The sequence below is a fragment of the Bipolaris zeicola genome (genome assembly GCF_000523435.1).
Source record: "Bipolaris zeicola 26-R-13 unplaced genomic scaffold scaffold_65, whole genome shotgun sequence".
Lineage (NCBI taxonomy): Eukaryota > Fungi > Ascomycota > Dothideomycetes > Pleosporales > Pleosporaceae > Bipolaris > Bipolaris zeicola.
Genome location: NW_006912114.1, coordinates 21,609 through 37,861, shown reverse-complemented (window position 1 = coordinate 37,861; position 16,253 = coordinate 21,609). Strand labels below are relative to the sequence as shown.

Sequence of the window (16,253 nt, the reverse complement as noted above, 5' to 3'; positions counted from 1 at the left end):
CTCCTCCCGCCCATATCTTCCACTCCGCATCCACGCTGTTTTGAAACTCGCTAGGTCGACGCGATTGGCTTGCTCCAAAACCATGCCATACCTGCAAGGCGCCCTCAATTGGCGTGATGTTGGCTGACTCGAATCGATCCCGCAGTCAAGCCATGGATGGCGTGGCCAGCGACAGCATTGGAGCCCGCAGTCTGAGCTGAGGCGGCTGCGCCCGTGACAACGCTACAACAGCCTGATATCTGCACTGCTGGCTGCGGCGCAAAGGTAAAAAAACAGCCAGCATTGGTGGTTCCAGTCCACAGGCTTACCAGGGGGTAGGCATGACAACAAATGTGTATCGGAAGGTGGCGGGATTTTTGGCTTTCCAAACCTGAAGCCTGTGAAAGGAGGTCGACGTCCCCATCGGCCGCTATCCTCCTTCAACCTGCCTTCGGGCCGTTTCTCACAACCCGCGCATGCCATTCCCTCGCACAATAGGCACACTAGCTAACGTTTTCCTGGTTTCAGACACTGCCTTTGCGCAGATCGCACCGGCTTGTCCTTGTGCTCCCACGTCCCCCCTGTCCCCTTTTGTCCCATACATGCCACCCTACTGCTACATTGTGCTTACACTTCTAGATTAGAAAGAATAAGGCCTGGGCTAGGCCGCAACAACATTCTCCGCAGGAATGGTAGCCTTGTCGGCCAATATTGTTCCAACGCCAGCGACATGCGACTCTCTGCCAACCAAGGCAATCCTGCAACAAGGATAAACACAGCTGAATGCGCCTCCCAAGCTGCCCCAACCACAACCTTCGCCGTGACTTGTGCACACAACGTTGCCTATCCGAAATGGCGTTTTTCTTTTCTTTTCAGGCCACCCACAGATCGACATGGAATACAACAAAATAAAATGTTCCAACTTCGAACCCGGCCCGGCTGCATTGAAAAAGAGAGTGAGAGAGACCCGGTTCTTGTGCACGTTTTTGCTCCAATACAGAAATTGTGAGGCGTTCTATTAGTGAGGCAATGATAGTCAACCACATTGTCCCAACGCATGGGGCAACCGCGCGGATCACAAGGCTGCAATCGTAATCTTTCCAGACTCTAATTTCCTAACGGACTCGTTGCACATACCCAGACGTAAGGGTCCAACTAGTTTGCACGTTGTCAAAGTTTAAGTTTTTTTTTTGGTAGAAGGGGATTTTTTGGTTTTCTAACCCACCCGTACGTGAGGCGGAAATAACGTTTGCAGCACCATTTTTTGTTTTCTCATTTTACTCTACAGACAAGCGAGTCATTTGTATTGGATAGTAATCGCCTTCCTTACTCCTGTTTCATAAGTCGGAATTCGGAATGTGGTTAGAAGACATTTGTAATGACGTATGCTTTTATTTTTCTACCGGAAAAGAAGGATGTTAGCTATGGAACTAGTAAACACCTCGCCGAACTACCTTCGTACGAGACACAGAAAACCTCAGGCCATACAGAATATATGCAAAAACAAAAAAGCAGAGACCAGTTCAAAAACGCCTTCATCTCACCCAATATCCAAATGTGACCCCATCTCTCCCATGAAATTTCCAGCAATCATATAATCCCTAAAATAAAAAAACTTTAGTCATGCCCAAGAACCTTCATCCCGCGCTGCACCCATTCCTCCACGTTCGCATCCCCAACCTCGCCTTCCAACCACGCCCTTCCTTTATCACCCACAAGTTCCCAGCTCCCCCTCAACCCCCCCAATCGCTTCTCAAGCACCGCAATCACAAGCGCAGTCGCAGCCACCTTCTCATCCCCCTCTTGCATCTGCGTCTTCACACCCGCCTCATCCAACCCAAGGGCACCAAGTAACTCTGATGACAGCGACCATGACCCTTCGAAAGACTGCAGCGAGATGAGGTAGTGAAGAAGCGTTTCACCAGTTACCGAAGAAGGACGTTGCGGGGTTGATAATGCTGCTGCTGCTGGTGGGGTGCCAGAGTCGTTTTCTTGTCGAGCCATGACGAGCCGTTTTTTGTTTTGCTGCTCGAGGAGCATGAGGCTGGATTGGTAGTCTCGTAGTGATGTAGCGCTTGCGGCGGGTGGTGCTGGGGCGCCGAAGAGGGTTGGGCCGGAGTTGGGGGGTTGGTTCTGAACGGGTGGTGGTGGTGGTGGTGCTGCAGCGCCAAAGAGCGATGCGCCAGAGTTGGACTGGTTCTGAGTGGGTGCGGGTGCGGATGCGCCGAATAGAACACTACCGCTGCTACTGCTGGGGCTTTGGACACCGAAGAGAGATGAACCGATTTGAGGGGCTTGAGGGGGTGCTCCAAAGAGGGTGGTGTTGGCTTGGGGAGCAGCGCCATATCTTGCATTGCTGGAGGCGCCTCCAAACAAACCACCACCGCTGTTCGAACTGGGAGCAGCGCCATATACTGTATTGCTGGAGGCGCCTCCAAAGAGACCACCACCACTACTGCTACTAAAACCGGGAGCCCCAAAAGAACTGGAAGCCCCAAATGCAGCACTACCAACTGCATTGCTAGATCCAAACAAACCACCACTACTACTGCCCATCGAGTTGGACGCCCCAAACGCAGCCGTAGAAGTCATATTACCTCGAAACGGCGCCGGAGTCCCAAATGCCGAAGACGGTGGTCCTCCAAACGACATATGATAACTATGCTGTGATGCACCAAGGAGAGGTCTGAAAAGCGTCTGCTGATTCCCCTGTCCGTAAACTTGGTGCGCAGCAGCAGCATCGACTTTATCATCTATCCACTGCCACCCCTGTGCTTCTTTTCTCTGATTCTCTGCTGCTTCAGCGTGCGATTCGACAGCGACGAACGAACACCATTTTCCGCCTACTTGGAATTGTACGCCTAGTCGTACGGCTTCCCGCTCGACCATGTCGTCGTAGCGGCCCTCGCATTTCTTCTTTACCAGCGTGCCGGACTCGTCGGTGGCTTCGGAAAGCCAGCCTCGGCCTTGCTCGAGTTCTGAAATGGCTTTTTTGGCCGCGAGCTGGTGGATGGTTTCGCCCGGGTGGGCAAGGGGTTGGATTGGGATGACGAGTTCGAGTGGCCCCTGGGGGCTTGTGCCGCGAAGCGTGAGGGATGTGGGTGTACCTTGGGGTGCGGAGGGGCCGAGCAGGAGGTAGATTGATGTGCGATGGAAGGGGAAGAGGGAGGGGATCATTTGGGGGGCTTGGAGGATTTTGGGAATGGGGAGGGTGGGGAGGTGGGCGTAGCGGGATTCTCCTGTTTTATCGGATGCGGTTGGTTCTTTTGCGTCTGGGTCGGCGGTGGGGTCGAAGAGGGAGATTGTGTTTTTCTTCTATTTCGTTGTTAGTTGGTGGGTTCATAAAGTGTTTGGGGGATTGTGACTTACAGTTGGTTCTGGCTCAGCCTCGTCTTCTTTGAGATCGAGTTTTACCTTGAGACTATCTGATACTTTTTCGATGATTTCGAAATCATCTTCTGGCTCCACATCGAGGTGGGCTGAGATTTCATCATTGTTGTACTTGACTTCGAGGGTATAGTCGTTGATATGTGGGGACAATGCTCCCTTGAGCATTCGTACAACTTTCGTATTCATTGGCTCGTTCTCGCCGACTGATTGCGAGAAGCCATTTCCTGCCTTGGCTATACCTTCAATCAGTGCATGCGAGACGCCGTTCCCAACACCTAACGTGAAGACCCGGATCGGGGCTTTAGTCACTTGGATAGATTCGTTAAGATAGGAGAAAATGCGATCCTGTCCCCAATCCTCACCGTCAGTGAGCAACATGATATCAAGATCCATATCCTTGTATCGTCGCTCAATCGTCGCTTGCAGCGGCTGCAACATCTCCGTGCCGCCATAGTTCGCCGCAAAAGAATCAACATGATTCATTGCCGCATCGAGCGTCTGCTGGTTGTAGCTAGCGCTCTTTTCCCAGAGAAACGAGTGGCTTGAGCCGAACGAGCATATGTTGAACTTGACTCCAATGGGAAGAGACTTCAAAAACACCTTCAAGGCTTGTTTCGCAAGCTCGATTCTCGTAAGCTGCATGCTTCCACTGCGATCACACACGAAGACAATCTCGGGTCGTGCAGGAGGTAAGGCAAACTTTGGTACTAGCGTTGCCATTACTGCTCTTTGATTCGGAATCCTCGGGTACGTCTCAAGGATGGCTTTGGGCACGCCCGTGTGTTTGGCAATGACTTGCAAGATAAAGTCCTTGTCGAGTCCTGCAGTGGCAAGAGCGAGGGTCGCGGATGCCTTTGTCATTGCGGGATCGTCATTTGCCGCAGCAGTTGAAGTTGTGCCCATTGATATTGCAATGGGGTGTGTGGGCGACTGGATCTTTTGGATGAAGGATCCATCAGCCATGTCGACATCGACAGTAATGGAAATGCTCATACCCATTGCATCGGTAGCTGAGCTTCTAAGCAATGTGCCTGGGTAATCGCCATAGCGTGGGCATATGATGTTTGGGATTGTGAATCTGATGCCGTCGACTTCCATGTCGTGCTTGAGCTCGCCTAGATATGTGATTTCGACGATGACTTTTGCTCCAGGAGGGATGTTTCCAACCGTCGTGGTGAAGACGTCGGAAGCATCTGGGAGTTGCTCAAACAATCCGGCCGTCTCGCCTTTTGAGACTGCGTCTTGAAATACAGCTCTTGCCTTTTCTCTCTCCTTGACCTCACCAACGATTTTCCGGCCCCCGACATGGCAGGTGAAGCCTACTACACTGACACCATCATAGAGCGGAAAGGTGTAGCGACACTCCTTGATGGCTTTCTCTGTCGATGGGTTGGCAAAAGTCTGTGTGAGTACGGTTTTGGATGTGGTAGAAAGAATGGTAGCTTTTGCTTCGAGTTTAACTTGTGGAAGGAATTGTTTCTTGAGGTTCCATTCATCAGACCGGACAATGTAGTGTAGTCCACAAATGTGAGCTGGACCTGGATACCCAAAAAAGCCAGACATATTGAGGGCGACCCGAAGTACAACAAGCCTCAAATGTCGGATGAATTTATGAAAATAATCTTGACAGGTCACAAATTCTACAGCAATGCAGTGGGTTCACAAGAATAAAGCAAATCCTTCAACACGGGCGTTTCTTCAGCAGAAACGGAAAAATTGTGAATAATGTTTGGGAAGATTGAAGAGTGTGGTTAGCGATGTGAGTTGAGAAGATCATGGCGAGGGTTTGTCGAGACTTAAATATTGTCTGAGGAGGCTGTGTCTGAATGCTGCCTGAGTATTGCCTGAGTGCTGCCTGCGGACTGTTTGGTCTAGATGGCTGCCTAGGACTACAAACCCAGCCTAGTGCGTGCCACGACTCGCGCAACCAGCAGGATACGACACACCAGTCCAATGAAGGCGGTGCAATATTGGCAAGAGTTGAGGCCGAAACAGGCGAGTGATAATGGTAGTTGGCGGATTGGATGCTTTTTCGGGGGCGGATGGGTTTGTTGAGGCGCAGGGCATCATGCACACAGCGGACGCGCTCGAATGAGGTCGATTGGGCTTTGAAGCGCACAAACGGCGGCTCTGATATTACCGCTCGATTCAAGCATGGGAATTCTCAACGTCTGGAGTGAGATCCGACGGTCAGTGAGATGAGGCTGAACGTGGGGTCGCCGATCAGGCCATGCCTTGTTCGGCTACAAGCACTGGACCCTGAACGTCAGGCTGCATGCCAAAAATTATGACTGTCATCCACCATGCCACCAAACAATGCGTGGGCCAGTCACCCACGCCTTTCCAGAGTTTCACCGTTCATTGCACAAACTGTTCTGTGCCCAGCGCGGCTTTCACAAACTTTCCAGGGTGCCGCGACGTGTTCTATTTCGGGAATCGCACGGGAGAAAAAGAAAGATGGCGGGGTATGAAGAGTGGTCTCAGCAGCAATTGATTGCACGAATACAAGAGCTGGAGAAGCAAATAGGTGTAAATGGCTCTGAAGCATCTACGATACAAAATTCTGCAGCGCCTATTGTGGCTGCGGACCAACAGACACCACTATCCACAGATGCCCCCCAATCATTAGAAATTCGCAAGGCCGTCAAACCGCCACCAAAAGTATTTGACGCTTCCAAATATAGCACGCGTCTCATCGCACTCAAATTTGCATATCTCGGCCAAAAGTACAATGGCTTTGAGCATCACAATAATAATTCAACCCCATTGCCGACAATAGAGGAAGAGCTATGGAAAGCATTGGTAAAAACACGTTTGATAACTCCAGCTACCCCGGGCGAAGGCGACAAAGCATACGAGAGAATTGATAAAAAGACATTCGCAAATTGGGACAGAGAAGGCGCAGATGTTAATTGGGATGGCTGCGAGTATTCAAAATGCGGAAGGACAGATAGGGGAGTGAGCGCTTTCGGACAAGTCATTGGTGTCAGGGTCCGGAGTAACAAGCCATTACCAAAGAAACCTCAGCCATCAGAAGATACCCCACAAGCAGACCAAGAAGATGAAGACTCGATACTGTCTTCGAAACAAGAGCCCGAGTCTCCACCAAAACCCTTCAACGACCTCACAGATGAACTCCCTTACATTCAACTACTAAACCGCGTCCTCCCGCCTGATATCCGCGTATACGCCTGGTGTCCTAACCCACCACCAGACTTTAGTGCGCGCTTCTCTTGCAAAGAACGACGATACAAGTACTTCTTCACAAACCCCTGTTTCGCCCCAGTACCCGGGTCTTCAGGTCTTTACAACCCCAACACCTCCCCATCCTCTGAAAACAAGCCCAAAATGCGCGAAGGCTGGCTCGACATCGCCGCCATGAAACAAGGCTGCCAGCACCTCATCGGCCTCCATGACTTCCGCAACTTCTGTAAAATAGACGCAAGCAAACAAATCTCAAACTTTCACCGCCGCATCTTCCACGCAGACATTGAAGAAGTCTCCCCCTTATCCATCCCAGCATTCCTCTCCCACCCCGCCTTACAAACCCCAGACACAGAAGGAAACCAACCAAAACTCTACTCCTTCACCCTCCACGGCTCCGCCTTCCTTTGGCACCAAGTCCGCTCCTTGGTCGCAATCCTATTCCTCATCGGCCAAGGTCTCGAGTCCCCATCGCTAATCCCCGCCTTACTCGATATATCCGCCAATCCCACACGCCCGAAATATGAAATGGCAAGCGACGCGCCCCTCGTCCTGTGGGACTGCATCTTCCCGCACCCAGACGAAGTCCAGAGCTCTGAGGAGCGCGAGCACGGGTATGAGGATAGTCTTGACTGGATCTATGTGGGTGATGAAGGCGGTTCTGAACCTAAAGCTAAAGGCATGGCGAAAAAGGGTGGGGGACCTGCAAGTATTGGGAGGGGCAAATGGGGACGAGGCGGTGTAGTCGATGATGTGTGGGAGGTTTGGCGGGGGAATAAGATTGAAGAGACGCTTTCTGCGCTTTTGCTGGATAAGATTGCGGGACTGGGGAAGTCGACGCTGGATGCTGAGGTGGCTTTGTCAGAGCAGAGTGTGGGGATTGCGAGGGGTGGGCCGAGAGTATTTGACGGAGGCGATTTTGGAAGGGCAAAAGGGAATTATACAGAGGTGCTGAAGAGGGAGAGACAGGATGCTGTTGAGGTGGTTAATGAGCGGTATCGGATTCGAAAGGGGATTGTGGATGCGGAGAAGATGAAGGTCAAGGAGGAGGAGGCGGATGAGTAACGTTGTTGGGATAATGCCGGCTCCATAGCTTCAAGATTCCGCAAGTACCAAATTTCTTATATTCAAATAGCGGAATTTGCCCTAACTATAAAGAAACCTCTCTTCGAATCTGGGTATCATGTATCCAAACCTCATTCTCCATCTTCCAATCTTTTTCGTAAACAATCCCACTTTTTCTTGGAAAACTATCCAAATTCGGCTTTGTCAACTCTCATTTGCCCCCCCCCCCAGCGAATCCAATAACACAGCAGATACTTCTAATCACCAGTGTTGAGCTCCAAATCAATCTGCACACCATTACTAATAGCATAATCCGCACACGTAAGATTATCATGGAACGGTCTCTCTCCCTGCCTCTTGAGCATAATCTCGTGGACCGGTCGTCCGATTTTTGCCGCGACCATGGCTTTGAGCAGCTTGATGGGATCGCTGGGTAGGCAAGGGACTTGTGTCTTTGTACCTAGACGATCGTTTATCGTGACGAGGATCATGGGCTCGGAGGGTGTCGAGGCAGCTGGGGCGGGTTTCTTGTTTTCCTTGGTGGTGGAGGAAGCGTCGCGCGGCTTGCGGTCTCTTGGGGAGCGAGAGCGGCGCCGGCGGTGTTGGTCGCGGCTGGAGTCTCGGTGGCGGTGATGGGAAGAGCGCTCGTCGTCGCGGTAGCGGTTGCTGTGATCAGAGTCGCGCGTTCGGCGATCACGGTCGTCGTCGCGCCTTCTGTCGTTGTCTGAATCTCTTGGTCGCCTTTCCCGGTCTCTGTCATCGCGCCGTCTGTCTGGGTCGCGCCGCTCGCGGTCGCCTTTGTACTTGAGGCCGCTGAAGTTCTTGGGTTTGCGAGGTGCTGGGGAGCGCCTTGGGGAGCGCGACCGATCACGGTCTGTTTGTCTTGAAGAATCCATAGTCTGGCTTTGTTTTTATAGCGAAATGGTGTGCGGGTACTGGCTTGTACTCAGTTCGTGCTTGGGCGTTTGGTGAGGCAAGTACGATGTTGGTGTAGAAGGTGGAGTGGGTTGTAGAGGAAGAGCGAAATATGTACGAAGACAGCGGTAGCAATGCTTCCAAAAACAAGTACCCATCTAAGAATGGAGAAATGGTCTTATCGATAAGCCCACCCAACCAAGCGCGTCATTCCGCTTGCCTGTCCCCTACCGTCCCTTTTTCTCCCCCACATCCCGCTCTGGGGGCTCATATTGTTTGGTACTTTTCTCATGACGCTACGTATATAGTAGCTAGTTCACAATGTCAAGCTTCCTGCACAGCCTCACATCTCCGCCCGCCCAAACACTGCATGTGCTGCAGCCTACGCCCGCCACCATCACGTACACGGTGTCGACGCGTTCTGCATCCAAGACACTGCCAGCGCATGTAGGATATTATGTAGGAATACTTGTCCGGATATTCTGTGGGTTAACAAGTGGACTGCTACTATGGATGAAATGGAAAATTACAAATAAGCAACCAATGCTCTTCTTGCAGGTCGCATTGGGTAGTGAAGGAGAGGGGCAACTAGTAAAACTGGTGGAGACGTTGCAATGGCGATATCTTGTTCCAAGTGCGCTCCTTACTCTATTCTTAGTCTTTCGAAGAAACTATACTGGTACGCCGTTTCTGTCATTTCCACCCTCATCAACTCAACACATTATTTCCTTAACAACGAATCGCTAACAATGTCTCTAGAGGAATCCCTAACTGTGCTTCGTGGCCTCGGCGTCCAAACTTCAACTACCTCCTCGACGTACCTCCAAACACCCACAACGCGCTTCATTCCCACAACCAACATTCAGGACATCTTCATACACGAGGCGTTCAAGGGCTTCGAAGTGAGATTCTACCTCATGATCGTGGTGGAAGGCGAGGACGAGGTGGTTGTCGTCTTCCCAACAATGTTGCCCAGAAGGGGAGTGCTGGAAGTTGTGTGGAGAGGAGTGAGAGGAGGGCTGTGGGAGCAAGGATGGTCGAAGCCAAAGATCGAGGTGACGGAAAGCAACGAAAAGGTAGAAATATGAAGCCATATACGGCATGCCTCTTGTACTCTTGTCGTAATCGGCATCTTCATTTGTCTTGGAACGCGTGAAAAAATCTTCTAAGAGAAAGGATGAGCAAAAGTTCTCATGACAGTGTCTATTGTCTCACAGCCATACCTTGAGTCTTGCGAAGCGACCATACATCAAAAGCAACAGCTGTTGCCAACGCCACACTACAGACGCATCCGCATCACTGTGCGCGCAGGTCCCTCTCTTATACAAATAGCGGTATCCAAAACAACAATGTAGCGATATCCTTCTCTTCCAAACTCACGGCCCATCTCCATCTAGTACCTGTATCTTGTACTGTAATCCTTGGGACTAACCACCAAACCCCTACCCTTCTTCGCACCCCGGTATACCGTCTCAATAATATCTATAAACTCCTGCTTGTCTTCCAACACCCAGTTGAGCTTGTTGTTGTTTCCCGTGCCGAAATCGCACATCATGTGCTTGTTGCGGAAGAAGAACATGACGGTGCACGGGTCGTATAGTTCGTACATGGCTTTGAAATCAGGTACTTCGTCCAGGTCGCACAGGTAGATGGCGCAGAAGTTTTTTACGCGGTCGGCAATCTTGTAGAGTACTTCGTCTTGCGACATGCAGTCTGGGTCTGAGTCGCGTCCGAAGCGGATCAAGACGAGTCGGTCTTCTTCTGAGAGAATCGCTTGGTCGACGTGCCAGCCGGTGCGCAAATGTGGGAGGACGACGGAACCCATATTGTAAGGATATTTCTGTGTATAAGTGATGGCGTTGATTTGAGGTAAATGTTGCGGTGGTGGTGGTTTGCGGAGGGTTGAAAGTTGTGAGTTGCAAGTCTGATCACGGGCAAGCTAGGGTATAAGGATCCGTGCGTTCCAACTCTCAACGCTTGGTTATGGTCAAACAATATATCTCAGTAGACAATGCAGTTGGGACCAAATTGCAAGAGGGTCAAGTGTGGGTTGGCTTCATGTTATAGAAAGCTAGGCAAGGCAGCTACCGGCTGGTGATCTAGAATGTTCCTGAACAGACCCCGCACTTTATCCATCAGCCCTACCGTGATAGCAGTCCTTGTCTCTGCAATCCGGTCCACCACGAGTGTGTATGCTACCATTATCGCATTGTGATGAAACTAAAGAGGCTGCCCTGAAAGAGATTTTGATGTGGCTGCGCGCCGTTCCCAATCGCCTCAACTCCTTCCCGAATGTTCCTCAATCGCCCGCCCTTAGATGGAGCTGGGGTACATCATAACCCTGACACTGGCACCGAAGGACTTTGGTGGAAGGTTGTGCTGGAAAGAAGCGCGAACGAGACCAGAGTTGCCTGTTTATACATTAATCACCGCTCGTCATGCATAGCCCAGCGAATTGTACGCACCATGAGTTCGGCGGATCTTGCCCCAGATGACGCGGATGGGGTTCGACTTGCTGCTGCCGACGCGGTATACATAGGCGACACGCTTTCCGAGGTACCACTCCGCGTCCTTTGTGCTTTCGACGCCCTCGAGCTGGAGCAGGCTGATGTTGGGGTTCGAGTTGCGCTTGCTACGCTGGTAGCTAACGTGGCGGCCCTTGACGTAGACTGAATTCCAGTCAGTGTGTGTGCATGCAAATTCGTCGCGCCGTCTACTTACGGCGGTGGCTCTTTTCCGAAGACATCTCGAAGGCTGTGGGGGGACGTGTCGTGATGGGTGACGCTGGTGCTGCTGAAATTGAAGACCCAGGGTTTTCGATGTGGGAGGTTTCGGTAAATCGCTTAGCTAATATCTTGGCAGAGCTGCTCGTGGCGCAGGCCTAGTAGCATGCAATCCATTCGCTTAACGAACTATAGCTCAACCACTCTGGTCAACATGGGTTTGTGCACAACAATACTGTGGGGGCTTCCTTGGTTGTGCGCTGACGTTGTTAAGTTGGAGATTGAGCACTCTCGACTGCATTTTTGCACATGTTGGGTATACACGAGTGGGCCTTTGAGACAATTTCTTACTCTGGTGGTAATCTACTACCGACCTCTTCATACCGAGAAAAAAATTAGCTGTAAACGATATGTCTCATTATATTTATACAATGACTTGACTACCCTTTGCTACCTTATCATCTATGCGCATGTACGGTCTTCGTAGCCTGTGTGGTGCTACGAAAAACATGACAAATCCTATTCACGTGATACTGATTTCACAGCAAAAAACAAAAACATACGACAGCGGGGATTCGCTAGTGGTCACCCACCTAACTACTAATCCGCCGATTTCAAGCTTGTATAGGCCAGATCGAACGGGATGGCTAAATTTCTTGAATCTATGGCCGTATGTGCCATAAAAACCAGGGCAAATTCATTCTATCCGCAGAATTGCCACGTGAGAGCTCGGCGGAAATGGCCTCTCCAGTCTAGCCACCGAGCATGGATCGTGTGTCGGACTTCTGAGGTAACACAAAGCAACCACAACACTCACAGTGCCATGAAAAAAAAAGGACCGAATTTCTCTCACTCTCCGTCAGAGTCGTGGTGCCACGCTGAGGCGCAACAACCGTCATCTCGCCTTGACCACTCTCTGCAGAAATCGCGATTTCCTCGCCGCAACCTCAACAACCTCAACCCCAAACAACAACGAATAGCTATTACCCAGCCAAAAACCAGTCACTTACCAGCGCCAAGGCAGACACTGAAGCCTACAAAATCTTCTTTTCGCGCTATGCTACGCGTTCGCAAAATCCATGCGCAGACTTCTTCCATAGTCCCTCTTGTTGCAGTAGTTGGAAGTAAAGCTGGCCTTGCCCATTTACGCGATCTTTTCCAGCCCGAGAAAGAACGGGTCCCACTCATGGGAGAAAATTTCATTGGAATATTGGATCACGTCGAGTTACGAAGTGTATGAGTATACTGTGGCTCTGTGCGATACGTATGAGCAACTGCATTTTGGCGGGGTGTATAATACAAAGCAGCTTGGTGAGGGTGGTTGAGAGGGGAAGGCGCAACAAAAAAATCGGTGATGACGTATTAGCAGACTGCTACTGGCCTTACACAGGGACTCCTTCCTCGCCCAATACACAAAGCATTATCATGACCATCGAATGGAACACAGCTACTAACGAGGGTATACAACATTGTTCGCGTTGCAATTCCTACCGAAGCATTTTAGTGAACTCAAAGGGGGCTGCTTTGGATATCAATGTACGAGGTAAAAGTGACTGAAATACCAAGCTCTTGGATCTACTAGATGGGCTCAGCGGAGAAGAGGATGCTCGAGCTGAATTGCTGGAACAAGCCTATTATCTTGGGCAGAAATGTATATAGTAAGCACGAGATTGTAACTGTGGACAATGTATTGCTACATAATTGCACTAGCCGAACACCAAAATCCAAGCCTCAACTGCCACCGGAAATAATTCTACCAAAGGAGGACAAGAAAGGGGTATCTCAAGGAATGGGAAATAAGAACAAAAGAAATGAAGGGAGGGAAGGAAAATTCGGAGGAGGATACAAATCAGTGGGAACAGAAGAATGGCGGCCCGTTTCGATCCTCCCACTCTTCCTCGTCCTCCTCCGCGTCCTCCTTCTCCACTTACACCCGGGTAAACCAATCATTCCACCACTCCTCATAGCTCTGGAATTGGCCTTGACGAATAGGGTTACACGGCCGCTCAGCGCCAGTCCTCGAATAACACCTTCCGAACACGCGCCAAGCATGGGCTGGCACACCAGGATGCAGTGAGAACCTACGCGTATCGTTTGCCATCATATCAAGGAGTACATAAGTCCAATAGCGGCATACAGTTCCGCCAGACGAGAAGAGATACTGGTGGAGCTTCCAGTCATGTCGAATCGCCCTATACAGAGTTTTGACTTGTACTGGTGCATAGAGGTCGTAATTGATACACTTGACTTCCGAACTCGAATGACGGTAGTTGGCTAGTTTCCACTGGAGCTGGCCTCGCCTGTCTCCATCGTCGGTCCTCATGTTGACTTGGACTGCGCCGCCCCGGTCAAGAAGGAGGAGAGTGGTGACATGGTTGTTACTGTGCAGAGAGTTAGGCCAGGCCCCGGTCGTATGGATGGTGACGCGTATCTGTGAGAATGTCGAGGTATTGTTGTCGAAATACTCTCGGTTCTGTTCCTCCAGTGCAACAATGTGGCTGATGCTAGGCATCCTGTCGACGATCCACCTTCTCCTTCGCTTTTACAATGTTGATAGTGTTGGAGCAGATGGTTGAATTGATCTTGAGAAAGGTACTAGAACGATTGGAAACTATTCTAATTCCATGCCTTATCTGCTATACGGAAAGTCCTACATAGTGTGGATACAATGTTAGGGAAGAAAAAAGATTGTAGTGAAATAGCGGTTTGCATTCACTACTTCGAGCCAATAGGCAAGAAGACCATCGATACTATAAAGGTGACCGGTACGGTCGAATCAACCAGTCAAGGACTGAAGAGGGTGTGGACATGAACTGGCGAGTTGTACTTTTCTTTATTTTAACACCTTTGCAGGAGCTTAGTCTCTCTCACAGCGATGGATATCACACATCCTGAAGGAATGGAGATAGCTTCGAGCTACGAATACTATCACGGTGGGTACGAGCACATCTACTTCCACTTGGACCGTACGATGGGTAGCTAAATGCACGAGGAGCTGCGACTGTAGAGGAATAATAGACGGGCTAAAACTCATGGAATTGGATAATGCTTCTACTGTCCAGGGATACACTATCTTCCACTCAAGGCTGGACGGTAGTTTTGCCCAGGGGACACTCGTAACCCTGTGCACCACCACAATACCTGCTAGACTACGACTTGGATACACAAACAATAGCGAATACCCGCCGTCATATATTTTCGGACTCATTTTCTTGCTGTGCACACACCACATGTCTGGTTACAGTCCACTTTCATTCTTCCAGATTCACTTTTTGGCCAGGGGTTTCCAGGGAATATATCCAGCTCAAGTCCGCTACTTAATCAAGCATAGCGTCTGGCCAGTGAAAGCACCATGGAAAAGTTGTCCAATTCACTCTAACAAAATCATAGGATCGGTACTTTTACGGACAACAATAACGCGTCTGCCTGGCCAAGAGAGTGAAAGCTACACGGATGCCTGAGAAACAAACAGACCTGGTTCACGTACTGCCTTTGACGAAACGGGAACACCGCATTGCACTTTCACGTAAACGATAGATATAGACGGGACATGCAACGAGAGGAATGCACACAAATGTACATGTGACAAAACTGGATATACGAACCTAACCCTAACGCCAGCGGAGACCCTTCGCGGTTGGACCCAAACATGCTATTACTACAAAGGAGCTACTAGCTCAGAAGACGCTGATGTAGTTGCCAATGCGCTCCTTTTGGTTCTGCGCAATGCACTCGGCTATCCAGGTGATGTTTCGGATCTCCTACAAGATATGTTAGCAACCATGATACACTTGACTATCACAACCTGCAACGTACCTGTTCTCGAAGCTTTACCCATGCGTATACAATGGCGTGAGTGAACTGGTGGGTGAAGGCGAGTTTTGAAATTTCCATCTCCTTTTGGTAGAACAGATCCTCCAGGCTTCTTGTTTCGCCACCAACACCACCTGCCATGTTGCCTACACCACCACCGTTCTGGCTGAGGCCAGTCTGGTCGAAGAACATCTTGTAGTCGGAAACACTCTCAACGGCTATGCGGACACCCTCCACGTCATCGGCTCTTGATAGCATCAATATTCCTTCGGGGTAGAGCTTGCCGAGCTCAGGGTAGAGCTTCTTCCTCTCGTTCTTGGAGAGCTCGGTACCGAAGGAGTTGAGGGAAATATTGATACTTCTGCGGTCGGCCTCAAACTCCAGAACCTCGGACATTACATCGGAGGTCGGTGTACCAGCAATGTCGGGGCAAGAGTTGATCCACTGGTGAAAGTCCTCGAGGTAGTTCTTGTACAGAGTGTTGCGGATAATCTCAATGTTCAGTTCGTCCAAGTCCTGGTGGCTGAGCGAGCCCTTGAAGTATGGCGCAAGCGGCGTCTCGATGAGGACCGAGTTGTACAGCTCCTCAATGTTGGTGGCCACGCACAGCACGGGCATGGTCTCGAACCAGCCAAGCGGGTGGCACCTCTCAAGCAGCTCTCGGGTATCCCTCTCGTGCAGAGTGCCCGTAATCAGAAGCGCGACGTTGTCAATCATGTATCCGTAGGTCAGGTACTCCATGAACTTGGCCAGCGAGCCGGTCGCGTTGGCTTGGAGATATCGGAACTCGGCTACCAGCTTGTCCGTGGTCTTCGCGGCGAGAGCAGACGTCGAAGGATTTGGGGGCAACGAGTTGAGAAAGTCACCGTATGCGGGCGCAAGCTGGAGTTTGACATCTAGAGCATGGTCAGTCCGTGTGCAGATGCAGGCGCGATCGGATCTGATATACCATCGATGGTCTCGCACTGGGTCAGGTTGCTGTAGTTCTGGCTGGTGAGCAGCGCATTGCGGTAGCCGCGCACGATGCCCTCGATGTAGCTAGAGGAGTATGTTAGGAGAGGTATCATTTTGCAGATGCACGGAATGCGTACCCGTATTTGACGTTGTAGTAAAGACCCTCCATGTTGTGCTGATGATTTGCTGCTGGCGACAATCATTCATTCA

At 50.6% G+C, this 16,253-nt stretch overlaps 9 protein-coding genes across 9 annotated transcripts; 3 read left to right on the top strand and 6 right to left on the bottom strand.

Moving 5' to 3' along the window:
* Positions 1 to 1,596: 1,596 nt before the first annotated feature.
* Positions 1,597 to 4,932, bottom strand: COCCADRAFT_94986 (uncharacterized protein; the record flags this gene model as incomplete). Its single annotated transcript, XM_007713666.1, has 4 exons — positions 1,597 to 1,970; positions 2,174 to 2,345; positions 2,725 to 3,291; positions 3,349 to 4,932. The coding sequence occupies 4 exons, from the start codon at positions 4,930 to 4,932 to the stop codon at positions 1,597 to 1,599; spliced, it is 2,697 nt and encodes an 898-aa protein (XP_007711856.1).
* Positions 4,933 to 5,826: 894 nt separating this feature from the next.
* Positions 5,827 to 7,638, top strand: COCCADRAFT_95002 (uncharacterized protein; the record flags this gene model as incomplete). The annotated part of the gene is made up of 1 exon (XM_007713665.1): positions 5,827 to 7,638. The coding sequence occupies one exon, from the start codon at positions 5,827 to 5,829 to the stop codon at positions 7,636 to 7,638; it is 1,812 nt and encodes a 603-aa protein (XP_007711855.1).
* A 257-nt stretch (positions 7,639 to 7,895) lies between these two features.
* On the bottom strand, positions 7,896 to 8,129 carry COCCADRAFT_95005 (uncharacterized protein; the record flags this gene model as incomplete). Its single annotated transcript, XM_007713664.1, has 1 exon — positions 7,896 to 8,129. One exon carries the CDS (start codon positions 8,127 to 8,129, stop codon positions 7,896 to 7,898), a length of 234 nt encoding a protein of 77 aa, XP_007711854.1.
* A 745-nt stretch (positions 8,130 to 8,874) lies between these two features.
* Positions 8,875 to 9,641, top strand: COCCADRAFT_36386 (uncharacterized protein; the record flags this gene model as incomplete). The annotated part of the gene is made up of 2 exons (XM_007713663.1): positions 8,875 to 9,232; positions 9,313 to 9,641. The coding sequence occupies 2 exons, from the start codon at positions 8,875 to 8,877 to the stop codon at positions 9,639 to 9,641; spliced, it is 687 nt and encodes a 228-aa protein (XP_007711853.1).
* A 305-nt stretch (positions 9,642 to 9,946) lies between these two features.
* Positions 9,947 to 10,378, bottom strand: COCCADRAFT_4660 (uncharacterized protein; the record flags this gene model as incomplete). Its single annotated transcript, XM_007713639.1, has 1 exon — positions 9,947 to 10,378. The coding sequence occupies one exon, from the start codon at positions 10,376 to 10,378 to the stop codon at positions 9,947 to 9,949; it is 432 nt and encodes a 143-aa protein (XP_007711829.1).
* A 488-nt stretch (positions 10,379 to 10,866) lies between these two features.
* COCCADRAFT_95039 (uncharacterized protein) lies at positions 10,867 to 11,299 on the bottom strand (the record flags this gene model as incomplete). The annotated part of the gene is made up of 3 exons (XM_007713662.1): positions 10,867 to 10,964; positions 11,019 to 11,222; positions 11,275 to 11,299. The coding sequence occupies 3 exons, from the start codon at positions 11,297 to 11,299 to the stop codon at positions 10,867 to 10,869; spliced, it is 327 nt and encodes a 108-aa protein (XP_007711852.1).
* Positions 11,300 to 13,203: 1,904 nt separating this feature from the next.
* Positions 13,204 to 13,788, bottom strand: COCCADRAFT_36383 (uncharacterized protein; the record flags this gene model as incomplete). The annotated part of the gene is made up of 1 exon (XM_007713661.1): positions 13,204 to 13,788. One exon carries the CDS (start codon positions 13,786 to 13,788, stop codon positions 13,204 to 13,206), a length of 585 nt encoding a protein of 194 aa, XP_007711851.1.
* A 493-nt stretch (positions 13,789 to 14,281) lies between these two features.
* COCCADRAFT_94987 (uncharacterized protein) lies at positions 14,282 to 14,737 on the top strand (the record flags this gene model as incomplete). The annotated part of the gene is made up of 1 exon (XM_007713660.1): positions 14,282 to 14,737. A coding segment is annotated over one exon (456 nt), but the record flags the coding sequence as incomplete, so codon positions are not given.
* A 216-nt stretch (positions 14,738 to 14,953) lies between these two features.
* COCCADRAFT_25902 (uncharacterized protein) lies at positions 14,954 to 16,212 on the bottom strand (the record flags this gene model as incomplete). Its single annotated transcript, XM_007713643.1, has 4 exons — positions 14,954 to 15,037; positions 15,093 to 15,985; positions 16,039 to 16,127; positions 16,181 to 16,212. The coding sequence occupies 4 exons, from the start codon at positions 16,210 to 16,212 to the stop codon at positions 14,954 to 14,956; spliced, it is 1,098 nt and encodes a 365-aa protein (XP_007711833.1).
* Positions 16,213 to 16,253: the final 41 nt, after the last annotated feature.